Source organism: Acartia tonsa, chromosome 4 (assembly GCF_053477335.1).
Source record: "Acartia tonsa isolate MP-2025a chromosome 4, ASM5347733v1, whole genome shotgun sequence".
Lineage (NCBI taxonomy): Eukaryota > Metazoa > Arthropoda > Copepoda > Calanoida > Acartiidae > Acartia > Acartia tonsa.
Window position 1 is genome coordinate 42400283 of NC_137263.1, and position 23580 is coordinate 42423862.

The window sequence follows — 23580 nt, forward strand, 5'->3', positions numbered from 1 at the left end:
ACTTCAACTTTCCACGTCCATTAGCACAGCGTGGCCACTGAAAAAAAACTTCAACTTTCCATGTCCATTAGCACAGCGTGGCCAATAAAATAACTTCAACTTGTCTCAAGTAGCACATCGTGGCCGTTAAAATAACTTTTGACTTATCTATTTCAAGTAGCACAGCGTGACCATTAAAATAACTTCAACTTTCCTAGTCCAGTAGCACAGCGAGGCCATTAAAATAACTTGCCTCATTACGTTTGCTTCAACATTTAATAGTAAATACCACGGGGAGAAAAAAACTACTACAATGTCTTTTTAAATCTAGGCGTTTCATTTTTATATAATCATCTTTATGTTGTAGTTTTGGCCATGTCCTCCTGCTGTAATTGAATTAGATAACAAGGGTGCCAACATCCACAAAATAAACATATGTAATTACGAAATAAGTGATAAACAACAAACGTTCAGTGGTCATAACTCTTAGCATAGATTTGCAGAAATCACAAAACCTTTAAAATATTGTTTTTTTTTTGTATTTTTTTTAAGAAAAGCAAATTACTGGATGCTCATGTGTATATGGAAAAATATAATTCAGCCGTTGCGTAAATCTGGAACAGCAACCGAGAAAATCACATTTCAGTCATATCAACGTTACGAACTAGGTGGTAAAACAAAAAATTCTCGAAATTCTTGGTTAAATTGATTATTGAGGTTAAGCCAGGGATCTAAAGGGATAAGGTAATGTTGTACATCCTCAATGATAATATTCAAATTTACCACCTACTGTAGTTTAATAATAGTGGAAGAAATGTTTGACACTAAACTATATTCTATGCACCAACTAATCAAAATTCAATAAAAGTCCCTCAGGTTGTTAGACCAACGAATAAGAAAACGTTATTATAAGACTTTTGGGATTAGATAAACAGCCCAATGTCCCCTACCCCCTGGGTAAAGCTCAGTTTTGATGAAAATTTCAAAAAACTCCAGTTGTTTTCTTTTTACTATTTGAGAAACACTAATTCACCCATTAGATATTAATGTACACATGAGCTTTACAGAAACCAACGGACAACGTGATTTATAACCAGCGTTTCGGAGCCGTTTGATTTTTGTGCGGCTCCGACCTAAAATCAAGAAAAACTCGACATATTTTTTCCCCATAAAAATTATATTTTTTATTTTTTACTTTTAAAAGTTTTAAAAGTTCAATTTTTGATAAAAATGGACTTGAAAAACTTAAAAAGGACATTTGCACATGACAAAACAGAGTTAACAAATTATAATTTATAAAAATCTCTTTATTTATCTAGTCCGGTGCCAGAGCCGTTTCTTAACGAAAATTACGGCTCCGGCTCCAGCAAAATATGGCGGCTCCACGGCTAACGGCTCCGGCTCCGAAACACTGGTTATAACTGTAGTTGTGCAATCCAATTTTTCTCTGAGAAATCAAATGCTCATCATCAAGTTATCGACAGACAGACTGGATGTTCATAACATTGATCTGATAAATCTTCAAAACAAATTCAGGCGTCTGAAAAAATGTTAACAGTAGAACATTTATAATTATAGAGTATTTTTCTACTAAAATAATGTGATTATTAACAAAGGATATACAGAACCTAAATAATAACATGAAAAAAAAAACATTTCAAAGGTGTTTAATTACCAACAAACCGACCATTACTAAAAACATCTTAATGTGACAACATCCAAAGAAGCGAAGCTTTTCAAATAAGACAATTATATTTTTTAGTTAAGATAATAAAATCACGAAACTTCCAACAAATCCTAATATTTTATTTACTCATCTAATATCTTATCAAAAAACAGTATATTTGGCAATAATTTTTATAATTTATTTGATAAGCATTGCATTGTAAATAAAGTGTTCCAAGTGCGTTACATATAAAAGTAATAAAATACATATTATAATATCAAATGTTAGTTTTCATTTTTTATCCCATATATTTTATTATTACATGGTAATAATAGAAAATGATGAGATATTTAAAAAAAATAAAAATCAACATTAGCTAAGACTACAAAATATAATATAACAGAGAATTAAAATGCGCGAAGTTCACGGGTAATTGTGAATGGATGTAGCTGATAATCAATCAGACATCCTGTGTTGTGCGTTTTTGACGAAGGCAGCGACACCTCCTGTTGGGAAAAGGCTCCATAATCCAGGTATAGTCGTCGCTGCGCTGCATTGTCAGGCGTGGGACAATTATTCTGGTTGAGGGGTTGTTCTCAGATACACCTAAAAAATAATAAATTTAAGAATATTTATAAGAAAACTCTTTCTTAGAAACTGATTTTAAAAAGCTGGATTAGAACGGGTTTATAGCCATACTGAAAACCTATGTATAGCATCGTATTACAGACAATTTTCCACGAATAATAAAATAAAAATCATAAAATTTATAGGGTAGTGCGGGGTTATTCCGGTCAATTTTCTGCTTCAACTTAAAAAAACATACTTCCCAAACACTTTTTCCGGTTTTTAAGAGTGCAAATGAACGATATGGCAATAAGGAAGAAGCCTGTCTTGGTCCCGTTAAGATCTCGCAACTAGAAGTCGGTCAAAAATCGGTTTAAAGGGCGGCGGTTGGCCTATACCGGAATAACCCCACCGATGGGGTTATTTCGGTCAGTTGACTTTGGGGGGGTGGAACACCCCCTTAAAATATTTTTTTTTAACATTTTAAACTATGAGTAGAAAGCTGAGGTCATTAGCTTTCTAACGGTACTAGTCGCATGCAGATCAGACAATTTTTTGACCACATTTTCCCCATTTGAAAAAAGTCGGTCAAATCGCAAAAAAAACATCAATTTTTTTCATGCAAACTTTTTTTTTAAAAATCATACTTTTTATTATATGATTAGGTTTTTTAAAGCTGTATACATAAATTAGAGGCAATTTCTGATTCGCAGGTCTTGGAATTTCTTGAAAAAAGTGATTTTTTCCCCAAAAATTTTTAATTTTAAAAATCCTGCCAGTTTTGACAGCATTTTTTGATACATTTTTTCTTGTCTCAAATTGGCTAGGATTGACCTACAAGGGTGGTTAAGGTGTCTAAAGATGCAAAATTACATGCCTGACAATTAACTCGACATGATATGGGGTCTTACTCTAATATTTCAACACATTTTATGCAACAGGAATTTTGAAAATGCAAAATCTTGAATATGTACTCTAAATCTTGGAGATAGAACCCATATCCTGGGGAATTTTTGTTAGGACATGCAAAGAGCTTTCTATAGACACCTTATACACCTTTCTAGCTTAATCCTAGCCGATTTGACATAAAAAAATCCAAACCGCGCAAAAATCGCGAACACCCTCTTATACGAAAAAGATGCAAGGGTTTCATATGGAATTTTAAATCTTTTAGCGGTCTTTCTAATAGACATACCCCTTCTTACATGAGCCAATGCAGCTGATACATCTTCAGGCAAATATTTAAGGCGTTCCTTTGGGTGTTATACTCTTCCCATTACTATAAAAATGTGTCTGAAAATTTTTTAATGTCTTTACAAATTGAAAAGCTTAGGCAACAAAACATGACACAATACAAGCAGTAAAATGACTAGTAATGTACATCACACAACAGGCAAGGCAATGATTAAAGCTTAGGTCATGCATTTAGGTTGTTTATGCTTCCAGATCACCTAAATAAAACATTAGGGTATTTACAGTTATAAATACAGTAATAAAAAAAGTAAAAAAAGTGACCGGAATATCCCCATTTTGTTTAGACGAAAAAAAAATTATGAAAAAATCAAGTTGGAACAACGCCTCCAATTGCAAACGATAAATGAAGGCCATATCTTGCATTTACAAAAACCCTGAGGTCGCTAGGACTTACCATTTTTTTCACAATTTTAGGTTGAACATGGCCTATTTTGAAATTTTTTTTTTGTAATTTTTTTGCAACTTTTTGAGGACAAAAAAATCATAGAAAGAGTGATCTGAAGTAAGAAATGAAAGTATAGGCAATAAACTACAAATTTGCTTTTCTGAAGATCTCTCGCAAACGTTTAGAACACCGGTAAAAAACGGTTTTAAAAAAGTTGGTCGATTGACCGGAATTGTACCCCCCGACCGCATTAACCCCGCACTACCCTACCAGTTTTGTTAACTTGGGCTTATAAAACTGGTTTTAATCTTTCATTTTAATTTTTCATTTCAGTAACCACCAGGCCTAGCTATTGTAACAATCAATTCTACAAAAAGTCACGAAACCTTTGGAAGCAAGGTGGGGGTATATTTTGTTTTTTCGTACAACTGAAGAGGGTTAAGTAAGAAGGGGAGGAAAATGGGAGGGGGGTTGTGGGGATATTTTCCTTTAGAATTGTTTGTCCGAATATCATTCCCTTTTCCCTGAGTATCCACAGAAAACGGTAGGTATATCATACGATGCAATAAATAACTATATTACATCTGTTCGTTTGATTTTTGTGGATGTTTCATCCTATTTGTTTTCTGAATAATATTAAACAACATTGTTTAAATTATCTTTTTCTCAATATAAAACCTTTATTACCGATTACTTATATTTAGTTTGAAATCTATAAATAGACTTTAAAGGTCAATCAATATATTGGAATTAAGAGAATTTCCATCATACATAATTAGAGTATAATGGACTTTATTGGGAATAATCAAATTCTAAAATATTCTATGAATAGTTCTAAAGAAGTAATATTTCGAGATCTCCACTTACAGTCTTATGATGATAGTAGGCCTTTTCAAAAGCGAAGCTTTTCTATAATTAGGGTAGGTCCGTCCGTCCGTCCGAAACGGATAGCTTTTTTCGTTACTTTAGGCATATTGGAATTGTCCTATCGACTTCAAACTTTGCATGGTGATTCCTGTAGTAGTTAGGTACTATTTACTATTAGCAATAAAGGTAGTAAGACAAGAGAGGTAATGTCTGATTGAGCCAATAGGAGAATCCCATCGGAACCTACATTAAATCTCATTGGCTGAAATTGTGTACACATTTCATTACGAACGCATGTTTTTTTTTTCATTTCATACATAGATAAAAGTCAGCTGTAAACAATATCATTTCTTAGTACAAAGCTTTACTGAATCAAACTTACTTACTCAAAAATTTCGTTTTCGTCATAAATGAGAAAGCTTCAAACAGAGGTGGATTCTTAAAAAAAATTAGGCTCACTACTCGCTGGTGAGGCAAAATTATTTTTGTGAAAAATCTTCAAAAATCGGAAAAAAAATTTACAAAAATTGAATAAAATCATAAAAGGGTTATTAACATATGATTTTGTTTAATTTTTGTAGATTTTTAATAAGCTTTTGGATGATTTTCACAAAAATAGTTTTGCCTCGCCATCGAATAGCAAGTCTATTTTTAAAAAAGAATCCACCTCAGCTTGAGTCGAAAGTAAACAATACTATGGTCTGCTAGGGTAGGTCTGTCCGTCCGTCCGAAACGGATAGCTTTTTTCGTTAATTTAGGCATATTGGAATTGTCCTATCGATTTCAAACTTTGCATGGTGATTCCTGTAGTAGTTAGGTACTATTTACTATTAGCAATAAAGGTAGTAAGACAAGAGAGGTAATGTCTGATTGAGCCAATAGGAGAATCCCATCGGAACCTACATTAAATCTCATTGGCTGAAATTGTGTACAAATTTCATTACGAACGCATGTTTTTTTTTTCATTTCATACATAGATAAAAGTCAGCTGTAAACAATATCATTTCTTAGTACAAAGCTTTACTGAATCAAACTTACTTCATCAAAAATTTCGTTTTCGTCATAAATGAGAAAGCTTCAAACAGAGGTGGATTCTTAAAAAAAATTAGGCTCGCTACTCGCTGGTGAGGCAAAATTATTTTTGTGAAAAATCTTCAAAAATCGGAAAAAAAATTTACAAAAATTGAATAAAATCATAAAAGGGTTATTAACATATGATTTTGTTTAATTTTTGTAGATTTTTAATAAGCTTTTGGATGATTTTCACAAAAATAGTTTTGCCTCGCCATCGAGTAGCGAGTCTATTTTTAAAAAAGAATCCACCTCAGCTTGAGTCGAAAGTAAACAATACTATCGTCTGCTAAAATGTTTCTTTTAAGATTTGACGAAAAATTGGGTCAGAAGCATAATCTAGATATTGTAGTATGTCTTTTCTATTAGCAACTCTATAATCATTACCAGAATGTCCGTACATCTATTTTAAACATGTTGATTTTTCTAGCCACAAATCAAATTATCCGATTGATCTGATTTTTTGTATATTGATACCTGGGACAACAAAGTACAATATTATAAGCGAAGCAACTCTATAATCAAGTCCTAAAAATGTAAGTATGTCCAATCCATAAACTTTATCCTGTATCAAGCAGTTTTTCCACAAATTTACTAACAATTTTGCTTCTACTCTTATACATTTATATTCTAATTATTTAGTTCTGACACTATACAAGTGTTAATGTCAGTTTGTCATACCGGTTCAGTGCTTCGCTTTTATGGATGTTGTCATCCATGTTTTTTATAAAAAAGTAAAATATTATTTTTGGGTTAATTCTAGAATGTCCTAAAATCAAATAAAGCAAAATATGGAACTTTTTATGATGTTTATACTTAGTTATATTTTCCTTATTTCATGATAGAACAGAAAGTATCTGTTTCGACATTTTAACTCTATGAATAATATAGTGTAATACTTTATATAAAGGTTATAATGAATAAGATAAATCTAGAACTTTTTCCAAAACTGCAGCTGTCCAGTTAATATAATAATGAATTTTGTATGTTATAGCTGTCCACTTAAGAACGAAGCAGAAATTTAACAATTCAAATAAAGGATTTAACAGTTAATTACTTTTTGATTAAATAGTTTCAATTCATGTAAAGAATATATAAGAAAAATAACTTTTTTGTGAGTACGCTTTTAAGAGCTATACTATTAATCAACTTAATATAAATCTAATTTGTCCGCAAATGCCAATATACTTTAAACTGACCAAGCTAATTTTGCTTGATTCACTTCGCTAAGAGGTACGGATATATATATAACCTTAAAAAATTCGGTGTTTTACCTTTCCAGATGGGACCTGGTGAACCTTGACACCTTTGGGGAAGAGTCCAGCCACCTCCTCCTGTTTAACTGATGGCACAACCATGCAGGATCCTCCTTGCTTCCAGTCAACTGGGGTAGCCACCTAAACATTATAGGTTGAAAATGGGTATCTTGGTGCAGATTGGGTACACGTCTTTAAAAAAGATGTAAAATATCCACAAGTAGCAAAGTAATAATTAGCGGAAAAAAGCAGTCAAGGACATTTGCAATTATAGGGCAGCTTCACTAAGAGGTCCAAAGTTATCCTCAAAAGGTGTAACAATAAAAACTCGTACTATTAAAAAATCAACAGACCGTAACATTATATAACAATGGTTAAGCTTATTCAAACGGCGAAGATTTAACAAAATAATAACTTTTTAAAAATACTAGCGGCTATGCCCATAGATCCACAATTTTCAAGGAAACCTTATATTGGTCCTGAACAAATTAAAGGCTCATTTCATTCAAATTTACCCCCACAATCTTGTTTTTCAAAACTAAAAAAATGTTAGGGAGGTATAGCCACACCCGTGTTGCTGTAACCCTAGAGGCTAGGGTGCAGTCATGTAGTATGCAAAATTAGGTTGCATAATTCTTCATTTCAGTAGTTTAACGTGTATTTTTAAGGAATGGGCTCTGAGTCTTATTTTCAGTTAACAAATGTAACAATGTTAACAACACTAAATTACATTGTGCAATTGTAATTGATTTAGATTTATAAATTGTTTAGAGAAACAATAAATAATAATGCATTTAAATGATATATTTCTATGGATGTCTAGTAAAAAGAGAAGAGTGTACATTGTTTATAAAACAAGATTAATTTTCATGAAAACTTGTGCCTTTCCAAATGAAAAAAGAAAACTTTCCTAAATTCCTTTTGCATACAGACATGTATACAAACATAACTTCTGAAAGTTATTTTTAAGTAAAGCTAGGCAACCGATTAATATCCGATGGGTTAGAACCGGTTCTCAACCATACGGAAAAAAAAACGAATAAAGTAACGTATTACAGACATTTATCTACGTATATCAAAATTATAATCATAAAATAAATACCAGTTTTTTTAGACCCGGGTGGCCAACGGTAATTGGTTTAGATCTAGTTTTTTTTATTTTAATATCCGCGAAAAGTTGTCTGTAAAACGATGCGATAAATAAATATTCTGATACTTTACAGACAGTGACACAGACAGACAGGAAAGACAAACTTTTAGAGAGCATTGTTTTAGAGTTTCTTAGAGCCATGCAAATGATTTTCTGATTGATTTGCATTGGTAGAAAAGTATCAAGACTATATGCATTTTTACAATGATCAATTATAGAACAAGAACAATTATGGCCATATGTGGTTTAAACGTTCAAATATATTAGTTGGTAATAGAACACTAAACTGTTTGCTTTGGAATGACGGACTGATATGTCTTAATTATAGAGTACCTGCGCTATCATCAAATACACAACAGGGGTACGCTAATGTTTGTAAAAGCACTATGGGCTGTTATTTTAGTAAGATCTCTTTAATGGCTAACCGAAGGGTCTTAATTTTTTTTAGGGAAGATTAGTGTTATTTCTTTAGGGTTAGTGTAGGAGACCTAGGAAAACGCCCCTTCGGGTAAAAAATATTTATTCTTTTCCGAACATTAAAAACACTATAGGAGGGGCGAAGCCTTCAGTATGCGTATTAGTATTCATACTAGTTTCCACTTCACTATGTGCCCAGCCAATGCAAAAACTCCAAGATCCCCAAAAATGCATTTTTGAATATTGACCAATTTTAAAGTTTTAGGTTAATCTTTGTCATATTTGAGAAGGATTCCCAAAGCTAGAGGTGAAAATATCAATTACTTATAATTTTACAGCTTCGAGAAGTAGCCTACCTAGATATTTAGGATTTTGTAAAAAAGACTGACTATTGAAATTACATTTTATATGCAAACTTTAAATTATCGTCAAACTACCAAAAATTGAGCTACAGTAATATGTTATACCTTTTTTGAAAGCTTATTTAATATACTATACGATTTTAAATTAGTTTTTATACATTTACTTATAAAACTTATGAAAAAATTGATGTCAAAGCATTCCCCCTTAAAGAATCAGGAATCATAATATTTTGTAATGATACTCTCAACTTCAAATAGTTTGATCTTTTTTCAGCTAACGATGCCGCATGCCAGACCTTTACACATGTTTAACCAAGGCACTCAGTGAATGAATCCCGTTGGTTTCAATGGCGGCATCGTTAGCTGAAATTTTTTTTCTCGCAGTTTTGTAGGAGTGGTCGGACCCATCTTATAGCAATTTTTACACAAAAAAGACAAATTAAAATATTCGTTTTTACAAATCATTTTATCATGATATTTATAGTTCTCGATGCAATTTTTTGATACAATCCCTTATTCTTATTATATCCTCGCCCCCCCCCCCACCCCCGGAGTATGGGGGAAGGCCCCCCCATGCACACGCCTAGGAATATTCATTTAAGCTATGTAATCAAACCTGTTGCTTCTAATCAATTACCATTCTTTTAAAGTCAAATGAATAATATCTTAAATGTTTTAATTTGATAAAACTAAAACCACCCCATATGCACGCCCTAAGAATTAAGAGTTCAGCAAACTTGTAAAGAAACTAAAAGATTTAAGCAAATTTGTTAATAAATGTATGAAGGCCTAGGGATCTAAAGGGATAAGAGAATGGCAGATAAATTGATGTACATTACCAATAATGATACACAAAGTTACCCATCTGTAGATTACAATTATTGGTTGAAAAGTTATGACACTCAACTTAATAAACAAACAAGAATAGTTATTTCTCGTATCGTATTATAAACGGCTTTCCGCGGATATAGAATGTACAATTATAAGATTAAAACTATCTCATGATTGTACATTTCTATATTCGTAGAAAACTGGATATAATACGATGCTAGACATAGTTTTTTCGTATTCATGAGAACCGGTTCCTATCCACCGGATTCAAATGAATACGAGAAAATGTTATTATTATAAAATATAAAACTTTGGGGACTAGAGTGATAAACAGCCCAATGTCCCCTTCCTTCCTGATAAAGGCCCTATTGCAGACAACAAATCCTTTGATTGCAAGGCCTTTGAATTAAAGTATTTAGTGCTTTTGGGGTGATTTGTGATATCTTTACTTTTATTTTTAAAACAAGGATTGTTTTGTCTACAAGTAGCGCAGCAATAATAACAGGTCAATTTTTTAATGAAAAAGTACAGTAAAATGGGTTATAGGAAAATGGAAATTATTTTACAAAATGTTATTAACATGTTTCCTTGTTTATAGTTATTAATGTCAACAAATCCAGGGATCTAAAGGGATAAGTTAATGGCCGATAAATTGATGAACTTATCCAACAATGATACACAAAATTACCCCTTCAGTAGATTACAATTAGTGGTTTAAACGTTTGGACACTCGTGACTCAACATTTGAAAAAAAAACTAAAATTCAGTAAAAGCCCCTAAAGTTGCTAAACCAATGGATAATAAAACGTTATTATAAAGCTTTGGGGACTAGTGTAATAAACAGCCCAATGTCCCCTTCCTCCCTGAAACAAATCAATTGATATACCTATAAGTATTTCATTGATAATTTATTTAAGGGGGGGGGGGGGGGTAACATTTGGTGACTTGAAACACGACATACCAGCAATTTTATTTTGGGCGCTACTCCCTTAGTTTTAAAGAAAATTGGGTAAAATCTTTTGGGTTGTGTCACCAATCACCCAAAGTTTTGGTATCTTAAAAAAAACTGCGGCGGAACCGCCGTTCACGGCCGTTTTCCGCCACAACCTAAATTTTTTTTATTGCATTTCTTGCTGAATTAGGCAATTTGGAATAATTTGAGACCGTGTTATTTTTTTCAAAAATTTTTCCCCTCATAACCAATCCTGTGGGGGACTTCAATTTTAAATTCTCATTTATCAAGGTATATCTTAAATTCAGTGCTTTTAAGATATTGGATCCAAATCGTTTTAGGGTTTCACCAATCACCCCAATTTTTTGTATCTTTAGAAAAAACCGCTCCCGCCGTTTTAGCCGCCGCCGCCAAATTTTTTTTGCATTTCTCGCAAAATTAGGCAATTTGGAATCATTTAAGATAATGTTGTTTTTTTGGCGGCGGAAAATGGCGGTTAACGGAAGGAGCGGCGATCCCGCCGCCGTTTTTATTAAAGATACCAAAAATTGGGGTAATTAATGACCCAACCCAAAAGATTTTACCCAATTTGAAGCAAAATTAACAGAACTATGAGTTTTTGTTTTATATTGGAATTCTGGGCACATAGTGCACTTGTTTGATTCTGTTACCATGGCAATAAACAATATCTAAATATACAATTTAGAACCATATTCCATACTAAGCTCACAATTGACACGTTCTTGGCTAAAAATGCGTAGTAAAAATAAGGAATCTTAAGGGATAATACAATGAACGATAAATTGATGAAAACTCCTGATTAAAAACAAAACTAATAAATTCTTATGAAAATTAAAATTATCAATTGAAAAGTATTTTGAGCCAACAAATGAGGGAACGGGTTTATAAAACTTTTAAGATTAGTCTATTTTACAGTTTAATGTCACCTTATCCCTGCAAGTAAAAATAAAAAATAATATCCTAAAAGTCAACGCTATCCTTATACAAAAGTAACAGGATGTCTCTGTGTTTGTACCGAAGGATCTCGCTAACCGCTGAACCGATCGGGTTCTCCTTAACAGGGTAGCTTCTCATAGGTCCCGGGAAGGTTTATAACTATTTTAGGGGAGGGTATCACCACCCTCCCAAGAGAAATCACCCCTAGAAAAAAATTACCCCTCCCGAAAAAGAGACTTGAACGAAACATAAACCAAGGGGGGGGGGGGGGAGTTCTGACACATTTGCGTAAACCTGGTGTATAGGCTTTATCTTTGAACTGAGAAGATAGGTTATTAGGGATAAAATCATTCTTATATGATGCATTTCCCCCAGATTTAAGATTTTTTGGATAGGCCTCCAGGTTCCGGAGCTCCAGGCCTCCAGGTGGTCTCTGTACAGGTAAAAATGAAAAATAAGATTTTTTTTGAAGAGTTAGAGGTTAACTTATAAAACAAAATATGCTTCTTTTTGATTGTTTTTCACATATTTAAAGAAAAAACATTCATATTATGTCTCATAAGCTGACATCTAACTCTTTAAAAAAAAAAAAATTTTTCATTTTTTCCTGTAGAGAGACCACCTGGAGGCCTGGAGCTCCGGAACCTGGAGGCCTATCCAAAAAATCTTAAATCTGGGGGAAATTCATCATATAAGAATGATTTTATCCCTAATAACCTATCCTCTCAGTCCAAAGATAAAACCTATACACCAGGTTTACGCAAATGTGTCAGAACTTCCCCCCCCCCCCCTTATTTCTCTAATTAGATATTTTAAATAAAAAAAAACATTCAAAGTGCCACTAGAGGCCTCTAGGGGCGTAGCCGCTAGTACAAAAAAGAGTTTCTTTTAAAAATTCAAATCTACTTATTAATAGTAAACTACAATTTTTCAACATAATTTTTATGTTTTTTGTCTGTAAGTCAAACATTTATAAAAAATCAAGTATTAAAACCGCCACTCCTTAATAGATGTTTCAAAAATTCAGACTAGCTTTTATCACGTGTCCAAAATTTTGGATAATTCAAATTGTTGCTTGATTTTGATTTTGAATGTGTACAAAATTTGTATTACTATGCAACTATATTTTACAAATCAACCTAATAAGCCAGTATGTTGGTCTATTAGTCGGTAATATAATAAGGCTATCGGATTGGCTTTAATTGCTATTAGCTCTAGGATTATGTTTAATGGACAGCTAAATTTAAGTCAATGAAAATAAGAAATGTGCCAGTGTGTTGGAATGATTTTTCTTGTATTCCCTGGCAAGTTCGAACCCATTAATTCCCTTTTCCTTACACCAGAGAATGAGTGTGTTACGCGGCATTCCTAACTATCTCCGCGCGTCGCTTGTAAACAAACAAGAAGCCGCGCATTTTTCCTTTGATGATTCCCATGTGAAGAGCTACGTAAATGAAAATAATGTATTGGTTGAATATACATGCGCTCTAATCCGTGGAAGATCTCAAATAAGCCTTCCTGCTTAGTTTGACATCATATGTGGTAAGAATTTATCTTTAATTCTTAATAATAAGTGTAGTATGGTATATTTTTACGAAGAAATTTAAAACATTAATTTTTCAACAAATAGACCATTTAACTGCTAACTTTTGACATACGAATATTTTCCTTAATTTTATTGATCATTTGAATCTAAAATTATCAATTTCTGATGCTATTTAATATGTTTCGTGCCAATTTAAAGTTTTTTAGAAATTTTATATTTTTAATTAAATTGAAATCACGCAACCTCGATCTTACAAAAATAATAAACCATTAATATTATGTAATTAATTTTTATATTTTTGTTTTAGACTCACTGTTTTCATGGTAATAAATACACATTTGTAAACTTCGCTATGTTGGTCATTCGGAGGGCTTGGAGATAAGATTTCGAGAACGGCAAGGCATGCGTTCCGAAACAATGAAAACAAGACAGAACAGATGCGGCTAAGAAAATATCTGTGAAGTTTTGTGAATGTGTTGGTTGTGATACCTTACCACGCATTATTATAATCATAATCAGTACAGTTAATTTTTGTGACAATCATGGGTCCTAAAAAGAATAAAGGCGCTCAACTGGGATTGCGGCTGCGCCCAGCCGTCGAGGCCCTAACCAGTGAACTAAATAAAGTGATGAAGTTGGTCAGTGAATCTTCAGAGCTTGATGTTAGACATTTCACTAAGGAGTCAATCCTTGTCCATGACAAGTTCGAGACATTCGATAGCATCATGGTCGGTTTTAGCAAGCTTGGTGTGAGAATCCAAGAGCTTGAGGAGTTTAGTGACATTTATTCTAATATAATTACTGTGCAAAAGGATTATAACGCTCTGAAAGATGCTCTAGATGCTATGGAAGAGCTTTGTGACATTCAAAGTGTTGTTGATTTAGTTGGTGATAATTTGCCTGACCATAAGGCTGAACTATATGATCGATGCTTAAAGATTGTGAAAGTTATTAAAGGGTCATACTTTCCCTTACCAGAACCAATTATAAACACTTTGTCTGCTTTGATGAAACGGCTGGCTGAGGTTAAGCTTGAACCTGTGAAGCCGCCTACAACGACGGCGGGTGCTTCGACAGCATCGCCATTTGTCACACCACAGTTCGGCACCGGTTCTATATTCACGCCAGGATATATGAATCGTGTCGACGAACGCCTTCTTCCAAGCTTTGACGGCTCAGAGTCAGCCTACGTAAGTTTCAAGGACAATTTTAAAAAGCTTACCGTAGGACAGGACCCGTCATTGTTATTGTTGAGCAGTGAAAAGGTTTGCAAAAATAAAGAGTTGAGACTTCAGTTAATTCAGATTCAATCGCATGAATCTCAATGGGCTTACCTCGACGCACGTTTTAAGTCCAAAACACGTCAGATGCTCTGCCTTTTCAACCAATGGGAGAAGAAGCCTAAACCGTCGGACTCCAACCAGATTGTGACAGTCTTAGCAGAGTTTGGTGGTGCAGTTAGCCAGCTCGAGCAGCTGACTAAAGATGATGATGATGAGGAAGTCACCACAAGCCAGTGGTTGACTGTGATCCTTCTGGAGATGTTATCCAAGAAGTTGCCACGTGATTTTCAAGACAAGCTCAACCTGGCGTTGGGCTCGATGGATACCCCAAATATTCCTAAGCTGTTGAAGATTATAGAGGAACAGCGTGGCGCCATTTTGATGAGGTGTTCAATCGATGTAGACACCCCCTCCAAGAAGAAAGGTAATCCTGCGGCCGCAGCTACAGCCGTTGGTAAACCTGGGTCTCCAGCTAAGACCAAGAAGAAACAGCCTTGCCCGTCGGAAGGTTGTAACTCTGATCACCTGTTGTTTAAGTGCTCCAAGTTTAGGGATATGTCTGTTCCTGAACGCAAAGTCTTCATCAAGAAGATAGGCGCCTGTTTGCTCTGCTTACAAAAAGGGCATCGGGTGGCCGATTGTCCCAGAGCCGACAAACTTGGCAGCTGTACCATAGACAGTTGCAACCAGCCTCATAATTCATTGTTACACGAATCTGTTGCTGGTGGACAAGTTGCGGCAGTGTATGAATCACAATTGTTTAGCAAGAACAATTTTATGCTGATGTTGCAGCAGCTCACGGCATTGGCGGCTGACAAACGTCAAGTCACCGTCAGTGCCATGTGGGACTCTGGAGCAAATTTGACGTTGATTTCTAGAAGTATTGCCAAGAAGTTAGAGTTGCCATCAACTGGTCGCACAGCTACTATTTCTCTGGCAGATGGAAAGAGCCAAGCATGTCCTACAGTCAAGATTTGTTTGGTTGACCGCAACCGGAATTCACATATTCTGGAGGCGGCGGTAGTGCCCAGCATTGGTACTGAAGAAGGGTTGCGTTCTATTGATCCTACAGCCGCCGCCGACATTTTCAACATGAAGCCTGATAATTTTTCTATGGTCGACGGTAAGATTGATATTCTTATCGGCCATTTAACACCAGCTATGTTCCCATGTGCAGATAAAATGGTTGGTGATTCTAGACTGTACAGAAGCTTATTTGGTACAGGCTATTTAGTTGTGTCTGCAGATGGCAGGACTGTTGCTAATCCTGTCGCCTGTAAAGCTGTGAAGTTGGAGGTCAGCAAGATGGAGTTCCTGAGTACTGAAAGTTTGGGGATACAGCCGCCATCAATGTGCAGCGGTTGTAAGAACTGCCGTCATTGCGCCGCCATAGCCGCCGGGCAGTCCGCCTTGGATGTGCGTAAGCGGCAGCTGATTGAAGAAGGTCTGACATTAGATCTTGAGAACCATATTTGGACGGCCTCATATCCTTACAAGCAGCCGCCAAGTGTGTTGTTTGATAATTCTGAGCAGGCGTACAAAATCTGCTTACGTGACCGGCAGAGGATGGTCAAAAAAGGTGAATACGACACCTTCTGCCAGGTGTTCCAAGAAGCTGTGTCTCGTGGAGTGTATCAGAAAGCTTCGCCAGAAGACTTAGCTTATACTAAGCCCGTGTATTATTCGAGCCTAGTCTGCGCATATAAAGAGTCTATTTCCACGCCGTTGAGGATATGCGCCAATTCTAGCCTCTGCTGCAAGGGGCTAAGCCTCAATAGTATTATGATGGACGGCCCAGTTCCATTATATACTCTGATGCACAATCTTATCCGGTTCAGAAGTTATAAGTGTGCATTCGTGGCTGATATTCAGAAGTTCTACAATTCATTATTAGCTACCTATGAAGATTCTCAGCTGAAACGTGTTTTTTTCGCTGATACAGTTGATGGAGAGCCGGAGGTCTACCTCACCAAAACCATCAACTTTGGTGAGGCCTTGGCCGGCGATATGGCCGTGACCGCCCTCAGACTCACTGGTCGTATTTTTGGTGGACGTTCCCAGCAGGATGTTCAAGATGTTTATGGATCTGAGAAGATTAGAGGTTGTGACGTTGTAGCCCAGCAGGATGTGTGGAGAGATGTTCAGCAACCACTCAGTTCTGAATTTATTTTGTATCAAGATCCTCCATCGGTCAAATTGGAGACTTGTACTTATGTGGATGACTGTTTGAGCGGTCATAACAGTAAACCTGAAGCTGTCCAGCTGGTCCAAGAGCTGGAAGATATGATTGCACCTGGCAATTTCAAGTTTAAATCTGTTGTTTATTCTGGAGATGATGTTGACAGTGTAAAAGTTCTGGGCCTTGTTTGGGACCCTAAACAGGATAAGTTGTTCCTACCTGTCAGAGCCAACCACGGCGAGAAGATTAAGGGTAGAAAGTTACTAGAGGATCTGGACCTGGAGGACCTCTGGAGAAGTCTACCTGAGTTGATAACTAAACGTGAAGTTTGGAGAATTGTGCAACAACTGTATGACCCAATGGGTCTAGCAGCGCCATTGCTGCTTAAATCCAAGCTTTGTCTGCGCTCAGTTTGCATACATGGATGCAACTGGGATGATGTTATACCTGGAGAGTTGAGGTCGGAGCTCGTGTCCAGCCTCCAGGACCGTTCGGCACTTGGAAATGTGTCGTTCAGACGTTCGATGGTTCCTGATAAGCCGTTGGGGCTTCCAATGCTTGTTGGTTTCTGCGATGCATCTAACCAGGCCTATGCAGCCATCACCTACCTGAGGTGGCCAGTTCCTGGAGGATATGATGTAGTTTTGTGTTGCACCAAGTCACGTGTCGCACCAGTGAAGATAGAGTCTATACCAAGGTTAGAAATGCTTAGTTGTCTAATTTTGGCAAGGCTTGTGGATACTGTTGTCAGAGCCCTACCTTTCAACATTTCTGGCAAAGTATTTTTTAGTGATAGCAGCTGTGCCCTGGCTCAATTATCCAGTGACAGTGTCATGCTAAATGTTTTCAACAGTCATCGTGTTTCCGAGATACAACAGTTGACGAGCCCTGAAGATTGGAGATGGGTTCCAACCCAACACAACATCGCCGACCTGGCGACGCGTGGTTTGTGTACGATTGAGGATGTACAACCTGGATCTATATACCAGGAAGGTCCAAGCTGGTTGCGCCTGGAACAGGACCAGTGGCCCGTTAAGACGGCGGGTGAGGTAAATGCATCCATTCCCGAGAGCGAGCTAAATCCCAAGATGGCGAAACTCAAGGTAATGTTCACACAGGTCGTGGACAATGATTTCTGGAGGTCCCTGGCAAGAAGGACCTACAGGCAGGCAAGGAGGACTGTGGCCGCAGTTCTTAAGGCTGCCAACTGCTTTAAAATGCTGCTTGTCAAGAAGCGTGGCGTTGCAACAATTGAGGATGGTGTTAGCAACGATGATAGTTCTAGGTATTATGAGAACTATACTTTCACAAATACATACATGGATTCTGTTTGTGACTTGTTTTTGACTTCCTTCAACCAAGAGAAGGAGATGACCATGGACGCCGAGGGAAAATTCGACTCCCTTCAACCCTATCATCACAAGGTCCAGGTTTGTTGGCCCATAGTGGGTCATGATGGATGTTATCCTCTTAGGACATTTACAATATTAAAAATGTCCGGGAGAGGAGATGAGGCTCTTGAGGCCGCTGCTGGAGGCCCCAGGAAGATTATGAAACTTTTTGAAACCAAAACTAAAAGTCAAAGGAACTCAACTAAAAAAAGAGTTACAGGTCTGAGATTTTGCATGGCAGTTGCTTAATAGGGGTACAATAAGGAACTGTAAAGAAACGGCGGCGCAACCGCCGAAAACCGCCGAGAAAAGGCAAAAAAAAATCGGCGGGAAACGCCGGTTTTCGGCGGTTTCGCCGCCGTTTCTTCACAGTTCCATATTGTACCCCTATAAAGCAACTGCCATGCAAAATCTCAGACCTGTAACTCTTTTTTTAGTTGAGTTCCTTTGTTGACTTTTGGTTTTGGTTTCAAAAAGTGGCACATCCGCCTCCCCCCTTTAAAACATTAATTTTTCAACAAATAGACCATTTAACTGCTAACTTTTGACATACGAATATTTTCCTTAATTTTATTGATCATTTGAATCTAAAATTATCAATTTCTGATGCTATTTAATATGTTTCGTGCCAATTTAAAGTTTTTTAGAAATTTTATATTTTTAATTAAATTGAAATCACGCAACCTCGATCTTACAAAAATAATAAACCATTAATATTATGTAATTAATTTTTATATTTTTGTTTTAGACTCACTGTTTTCATGGTAATAAATACACATTTGTAAACTTCGCTATGTTGGTCATTCGGAGGGCTTGGAGATAAGATTTCGAGAACGGCAAGGCATGCGTTCCGAAACAGCCAGCTTTTTCTACTCCAACACTTTCCTTGAATCCTTTTTTTTAAAAGCGAAGCTTTTCTATAATTAGGGTCGGTCCGTCCGTCCGTCCGTACGTCCGTCCGTCCGAGATAGATAGCTTTTATTCGTTAATTTAGGCATGTTAGAATTGTCCTATCGATTTCAAACTTTGCATGATGATTTCTGTAGTAGTTGGGTACGATTTAGAAAGCGTAGCAACTCTATAATCATTACCAGAATGTCCGTACGTCCTTTTTAAACATGTTGATTTTTCTACTTTTTTAACAACAAATTTTCAAGTGTTTTAATTATCCGTTTGATCAGATTTTTGGTATATTGATTCCTGGAACAACAAAGAACAATATTATAAGCGAAGCAACTCTATAATCAAGTCCAAAAATGTAAGTATGTCCATAAACATTATCCTGTTTTTAAACAGTTTTCCAACAAATTTACCTACAATTTTGATTCGACATTTATACATTTATGTTCCGATTTTTCAGTTCAGATACTATACAAGTGTTAATGTCCGTTTGTCCTACCGTTTCAGTGCTTCGCTTTTATGGATGTTGTCATCCTTGTTTAGTATAAGATACACTTTATATTGATCTTCTGTTACCAATTTGTTATTAAAGTTGAGCAAGTCACACCAGGGAGGGGGGGAAGGGGGGGTGAATGAGCTGATTACTATACTAGTTTCTTATTCGTTGCTTTAACAATTTAGGGGACTTATATTGCATTTTAATTTGTTTGTTTATTAGGCCGAGTTTCCAAACGTTTCTATCATTAATTGTAATCTACAGAAGGAGTAATTTTGTGTATCATCATTGGGGATGTACATCAATTTATCTGCCATTGTTGTATACATTTAGATCCCTGAAGTAACAACCAATGCAGTAAAGAATTGCAAATTATTTTTTTAAATTTTATATTAAGTTTAATTTAATTAACTTTCATAAAAAGTTTTAATTAATAAAACTAAAGGAAAAATGTGCTGATTCATGACTCAAGTAAAGAATTTTTAAATCTTGATAAAAAAGTTGTCCCTAAAATGGTGCATCCACTCATGCCTTTCTAAAACACGTTCTTATAAAACAGCAATCGATTTGGCAGAGTGCAGAAAAAAAGTTCTCATCAAGAAAACTGTTTTGCCTTAAACTTTTCTACCAAAAAATAAAGCAGTTAATTTTCAAACCAGGTTAGATCTTTTTTTTATATCTAAATAGTGGCTATTCCCTAATCCTCTACTGGCCTTTAATTTCTTATAATTCCCGCGCCATCCAAAAATAGCATAAAGCCATGTATTTTAAAAGCTAATTTAATTAAAGACAAAACAGTTTCCTGATTGTAATTGGGGCTCTAAAGAGGAAATGAAAAAAGGTAAATTAGTCATTAAAATGAAATAGAATTTTTTCAGTTTATTGCACCATTCATGCCAGCAGACATTTTTCTTTTGTATGCAATTTTGCTAAAGTAAAACAATAGTTGTTTCGCATGAAAAACTTTCTAAAATGGTTGCATCGGATTTTCAGTCATGTGAATAAAACAAGTTTATAAAAAAGAGAGACTAGTCTAAAAGTCCTCAATAAGGTGTGCATCTATTTTTTAAATCAGAGAAAGGGATAAATATTTAGTAATTTCAATCGGTTGGAATCCGGTAACATTTGTGTTTGGTTTCCACAATACACTTAACCTTAACGTTTTTTTTTTTGATAAAAACGAAGTTGACATAGTTTACTTTAATAAAAGTAGTTCTATACTGTTTTATTTTTAAACATGGGCGAAATTGACCAAAATTTTTTTTAAACAGAATAAAATAACTTGATACAAAAGAATTTTTAATCAAATATTTATTAAAGATAAAATATTTTTAATTGTAAGTTAATTGTCTCATTATTATTTGTTTTATAAAGATAACAAACAAGGAAAAATTGAACGCAAGTATAAGCAAGCAACTGCATTGTAAAGAAAATGAATGTTTTCCCCCAAAATGACTATCAAATACTATTTTTTTCCAATGACTAACCCTTGCAGAGGACTCTTTCTCTACGGGGCTAACCAGTACCAAAAATAACCTGGCCTAAAGCAAAAAAAACGAAATACTAACCGCCCCCTTATTTTTCAAAGCAAATATTCAAACTAATAGAGCAACTTTATACTGTTTAACGGTCGGTTCTTGCATCAGATTGCAACTGTTAGGACGATAACAGACGGCCGTACAGACAAGACTCACTTATTTAATAACTGCGCTACCGAAAATGAATTCTACCTTTTTAGTTGCTGTCAACTGAAGAGAATCAATGACACGAATAATTTCATCAAAATTTCTTCCAGTGGTGGCAGGATACAGGATGGACAGCTTCAGCCTCTTGTCAGGACCAACAATGAACACAGCTCTGGCGGTCAGGGGGATGCCGGCGGCATCCTTCTCGTCAGGGTCCAGCATGCCGTACAGGGTGGCGATATCGCGGTCAGGGTCCGCAATGATGGGGTAGGAGAACTCTGTGAGGTTGTTGTAGGCCAGGATGTCGTTGATCCAGCCACGGTGGGACTCGGTAGAGTCGCAGGACAAAGCCGCCAGCTTTACGCCACGCTTTCTAAACTCCTATAATCAATAATACCGTAAATACGAAAAGGAAAACATTGTAAAATTACTTTACTTTGCTAGCTATGTACTTTAATTAAATACCTTTTTAAAAAGGTGTACTAAGTATGTACTTACATAAGATAAAGCATGTGCTCTGCTTAATTCTGTAGTACAAACAGGAGTATAATCTATCTATGAAGGTTTACTAAGATTGTACTTACATAAGTTAAAGCTTGTACTCTGCCTGATTCTTTAGTACAAACAGGAGAATTAAATATTTATGAAGGTGTACCATATATGTACTTACATGAGATAAATCTTGTACTCTGCCTAATTCTGTAGTACAAACAGGAGTATAATCTATCTATGAAGGTGAACTAAGTAATCATTTACATGAGTTAAAGCTTGTACTCTGCCTGATTCTTTAGTACAAACAGGAGAATTAAATATCTATGAAGGTGTACCAGATATGTACTTACATGAGATAAAGCTTGTACTCTGCCTAATTCTGTAGTACAAACAGGGGTATAATCTGCAGGATGAGAGAACAGAATTCCCCAACTAAAAATATTAAAGTTAAAAATCAAACAAATTGAAAAAGTGGGAAATGCTAAAACAATACGCGTTGAAAAAGGCCTGAAACCAAGGTTTACCTTCCGCCCAGCCAGGCGTGGAACTCCATGGGTCCTTCAGTGCTGTCAGCACTAAAATTAGGCACAATTTCTCCGAGCTTCACAGACATCTTAATTTCTGAAAATATGCGATATATAAAAAAACCAGGATGTTTGTCTGTGGGTATGTATACTTACCGCTGGACCAATATGGTTTTCTTTTTCAGTGAAGCTTTATATAGGAAGAAGGGACGGTTTAGAACTTTTTTGAGGGAGGGTACCACCACCCTCTCAAGAGAAATCAACCATTGGAAAATAAAATTTTTTTAGAACTATAAGTATGTGATCGACTACTCCCCTTACTCTTCAGTTAAATATCATTATTGATTAGGTAGGTCCATTTATGATAGAATTAATTCACACATTAAAAATAAAACTGTAAGAACAAAACATAGTTGCAAAAATATGGTTAGCTAAGCATAAAAATAATGTTATGTTATTTTTTAATTGTTACAAAAAAAAATTATGCTTTACATTACTTCTACAGTGTGTTCTTTGAAGATGGGCTTTATTTCATAGGTAAAAAAAAAACAAAGTTACTCCAACATTACAAATATTGGAATGTTTAGTTTGAACAACCCAATCAAAATTCCATTCAAGCCAAAAAAGTTTTGAGACAATGAATCGTGTTAATTAAAATTTTATAACTTTTAAAGAACTACCTAGCTTATTTTAGTTAATAAGGAAAGTTTAGCATTCATAAGTGTTAGACATTTATTGGTAGAAAAGTTATGACACCAGAACGTTTGCAAAATCAAATCAAGATTTTAAAAAGGCCCTAAATATCTCAAGCACACTAATGAACGTGTCTGTATAAAAACTTTAGTTACAAGTATAGTTTACAATACAATGATCCTTTCCTCTCCGATATAATAGCCATTTTACTTTTTAAACTTTGTGACGTTTTGAAAGACGAACGTAAGGACATGCGCGCTTTGATTTTAGAGTAAATAATCCATTATTCAAATCTAGACTAAATTAAAAGCCTGTCATATAAAAAAATCATGATTAAAAAACTGATTAATACTGGATAAATTTAAAATTACGTTATAATCAATATTAATAGAATGATTAATAATGCATAATATTATTTCATGGTACACCACTCACTATATAGTTGATTACTTACTATTCCTCAATACTGCTGTCACGCCCATGCATAGCCACACAATTTAAAACGGTGGAAAGGAAGGAAGGAAGAGTCTGAGTTAGTTTGTTTTGGTAGACTAATTATTTATTACTAGTTACTACTACTGTGATGTCTGCTGCAGACAGGCGGGCTCTAAGTCGCAGAAACAACTTTCATCATGGTTGTCAACTTGGTATTGCAAATTAATGCTATTTGGGTTGCC

General features: G+C 35.4%; 2 protein-coding genes across 7 annotated transcripts in view; one reads left to right on the forward strand and one right to left on the reverse strand.

Annotated features, from left to right (window-relative positions):
• Positions 1-1822: 1822 nt before the first annotated feature.
• Prx6a (Peroxiredoxin 6a) lies at positions 1823-23465 on the reverse strand. Its single transcript, XM_080158307.1, has 5 exons — positions 22211-23465; positions 22037-22118; positions 21240-21575; positions 7064-7186; positions 1823-2251 (listed from the first exon to the last, which is right to left on the reverse strand). The coding sequence occupies exons 1-5, from the start codon at positions 22297-22299 to the stop codon at positions 2219-2221; spliced, it is 663 nt and encodes a 220-aa protein (XP_080014433.1). The 5' UTR covers positions 22300-23465; the 3' UTR covers positions 1823-2218.
• LOC145317286 (regulator of nonsense transcripts 2-like) overlaps positions 7325-23580 on the forward strand; it is a 60361-nt gene continuing 44105 nt past the window's right edge. For 5 of the 6 annotated variants that reach the window (XM_080158299.1, XM_080158301.1, XM_080158304.1 and 2 more), the window contains exon 1: positions 7331-7336. The gene's annotated coding sequence lies outside the window, so the exon portion shown is untranslated. Of the gene's footprint in view, positions 7337-23580 lie in introns of all 6 variants that reach the window. The other variant, XM_080158298.1, reaches the window with a different exon arrangement.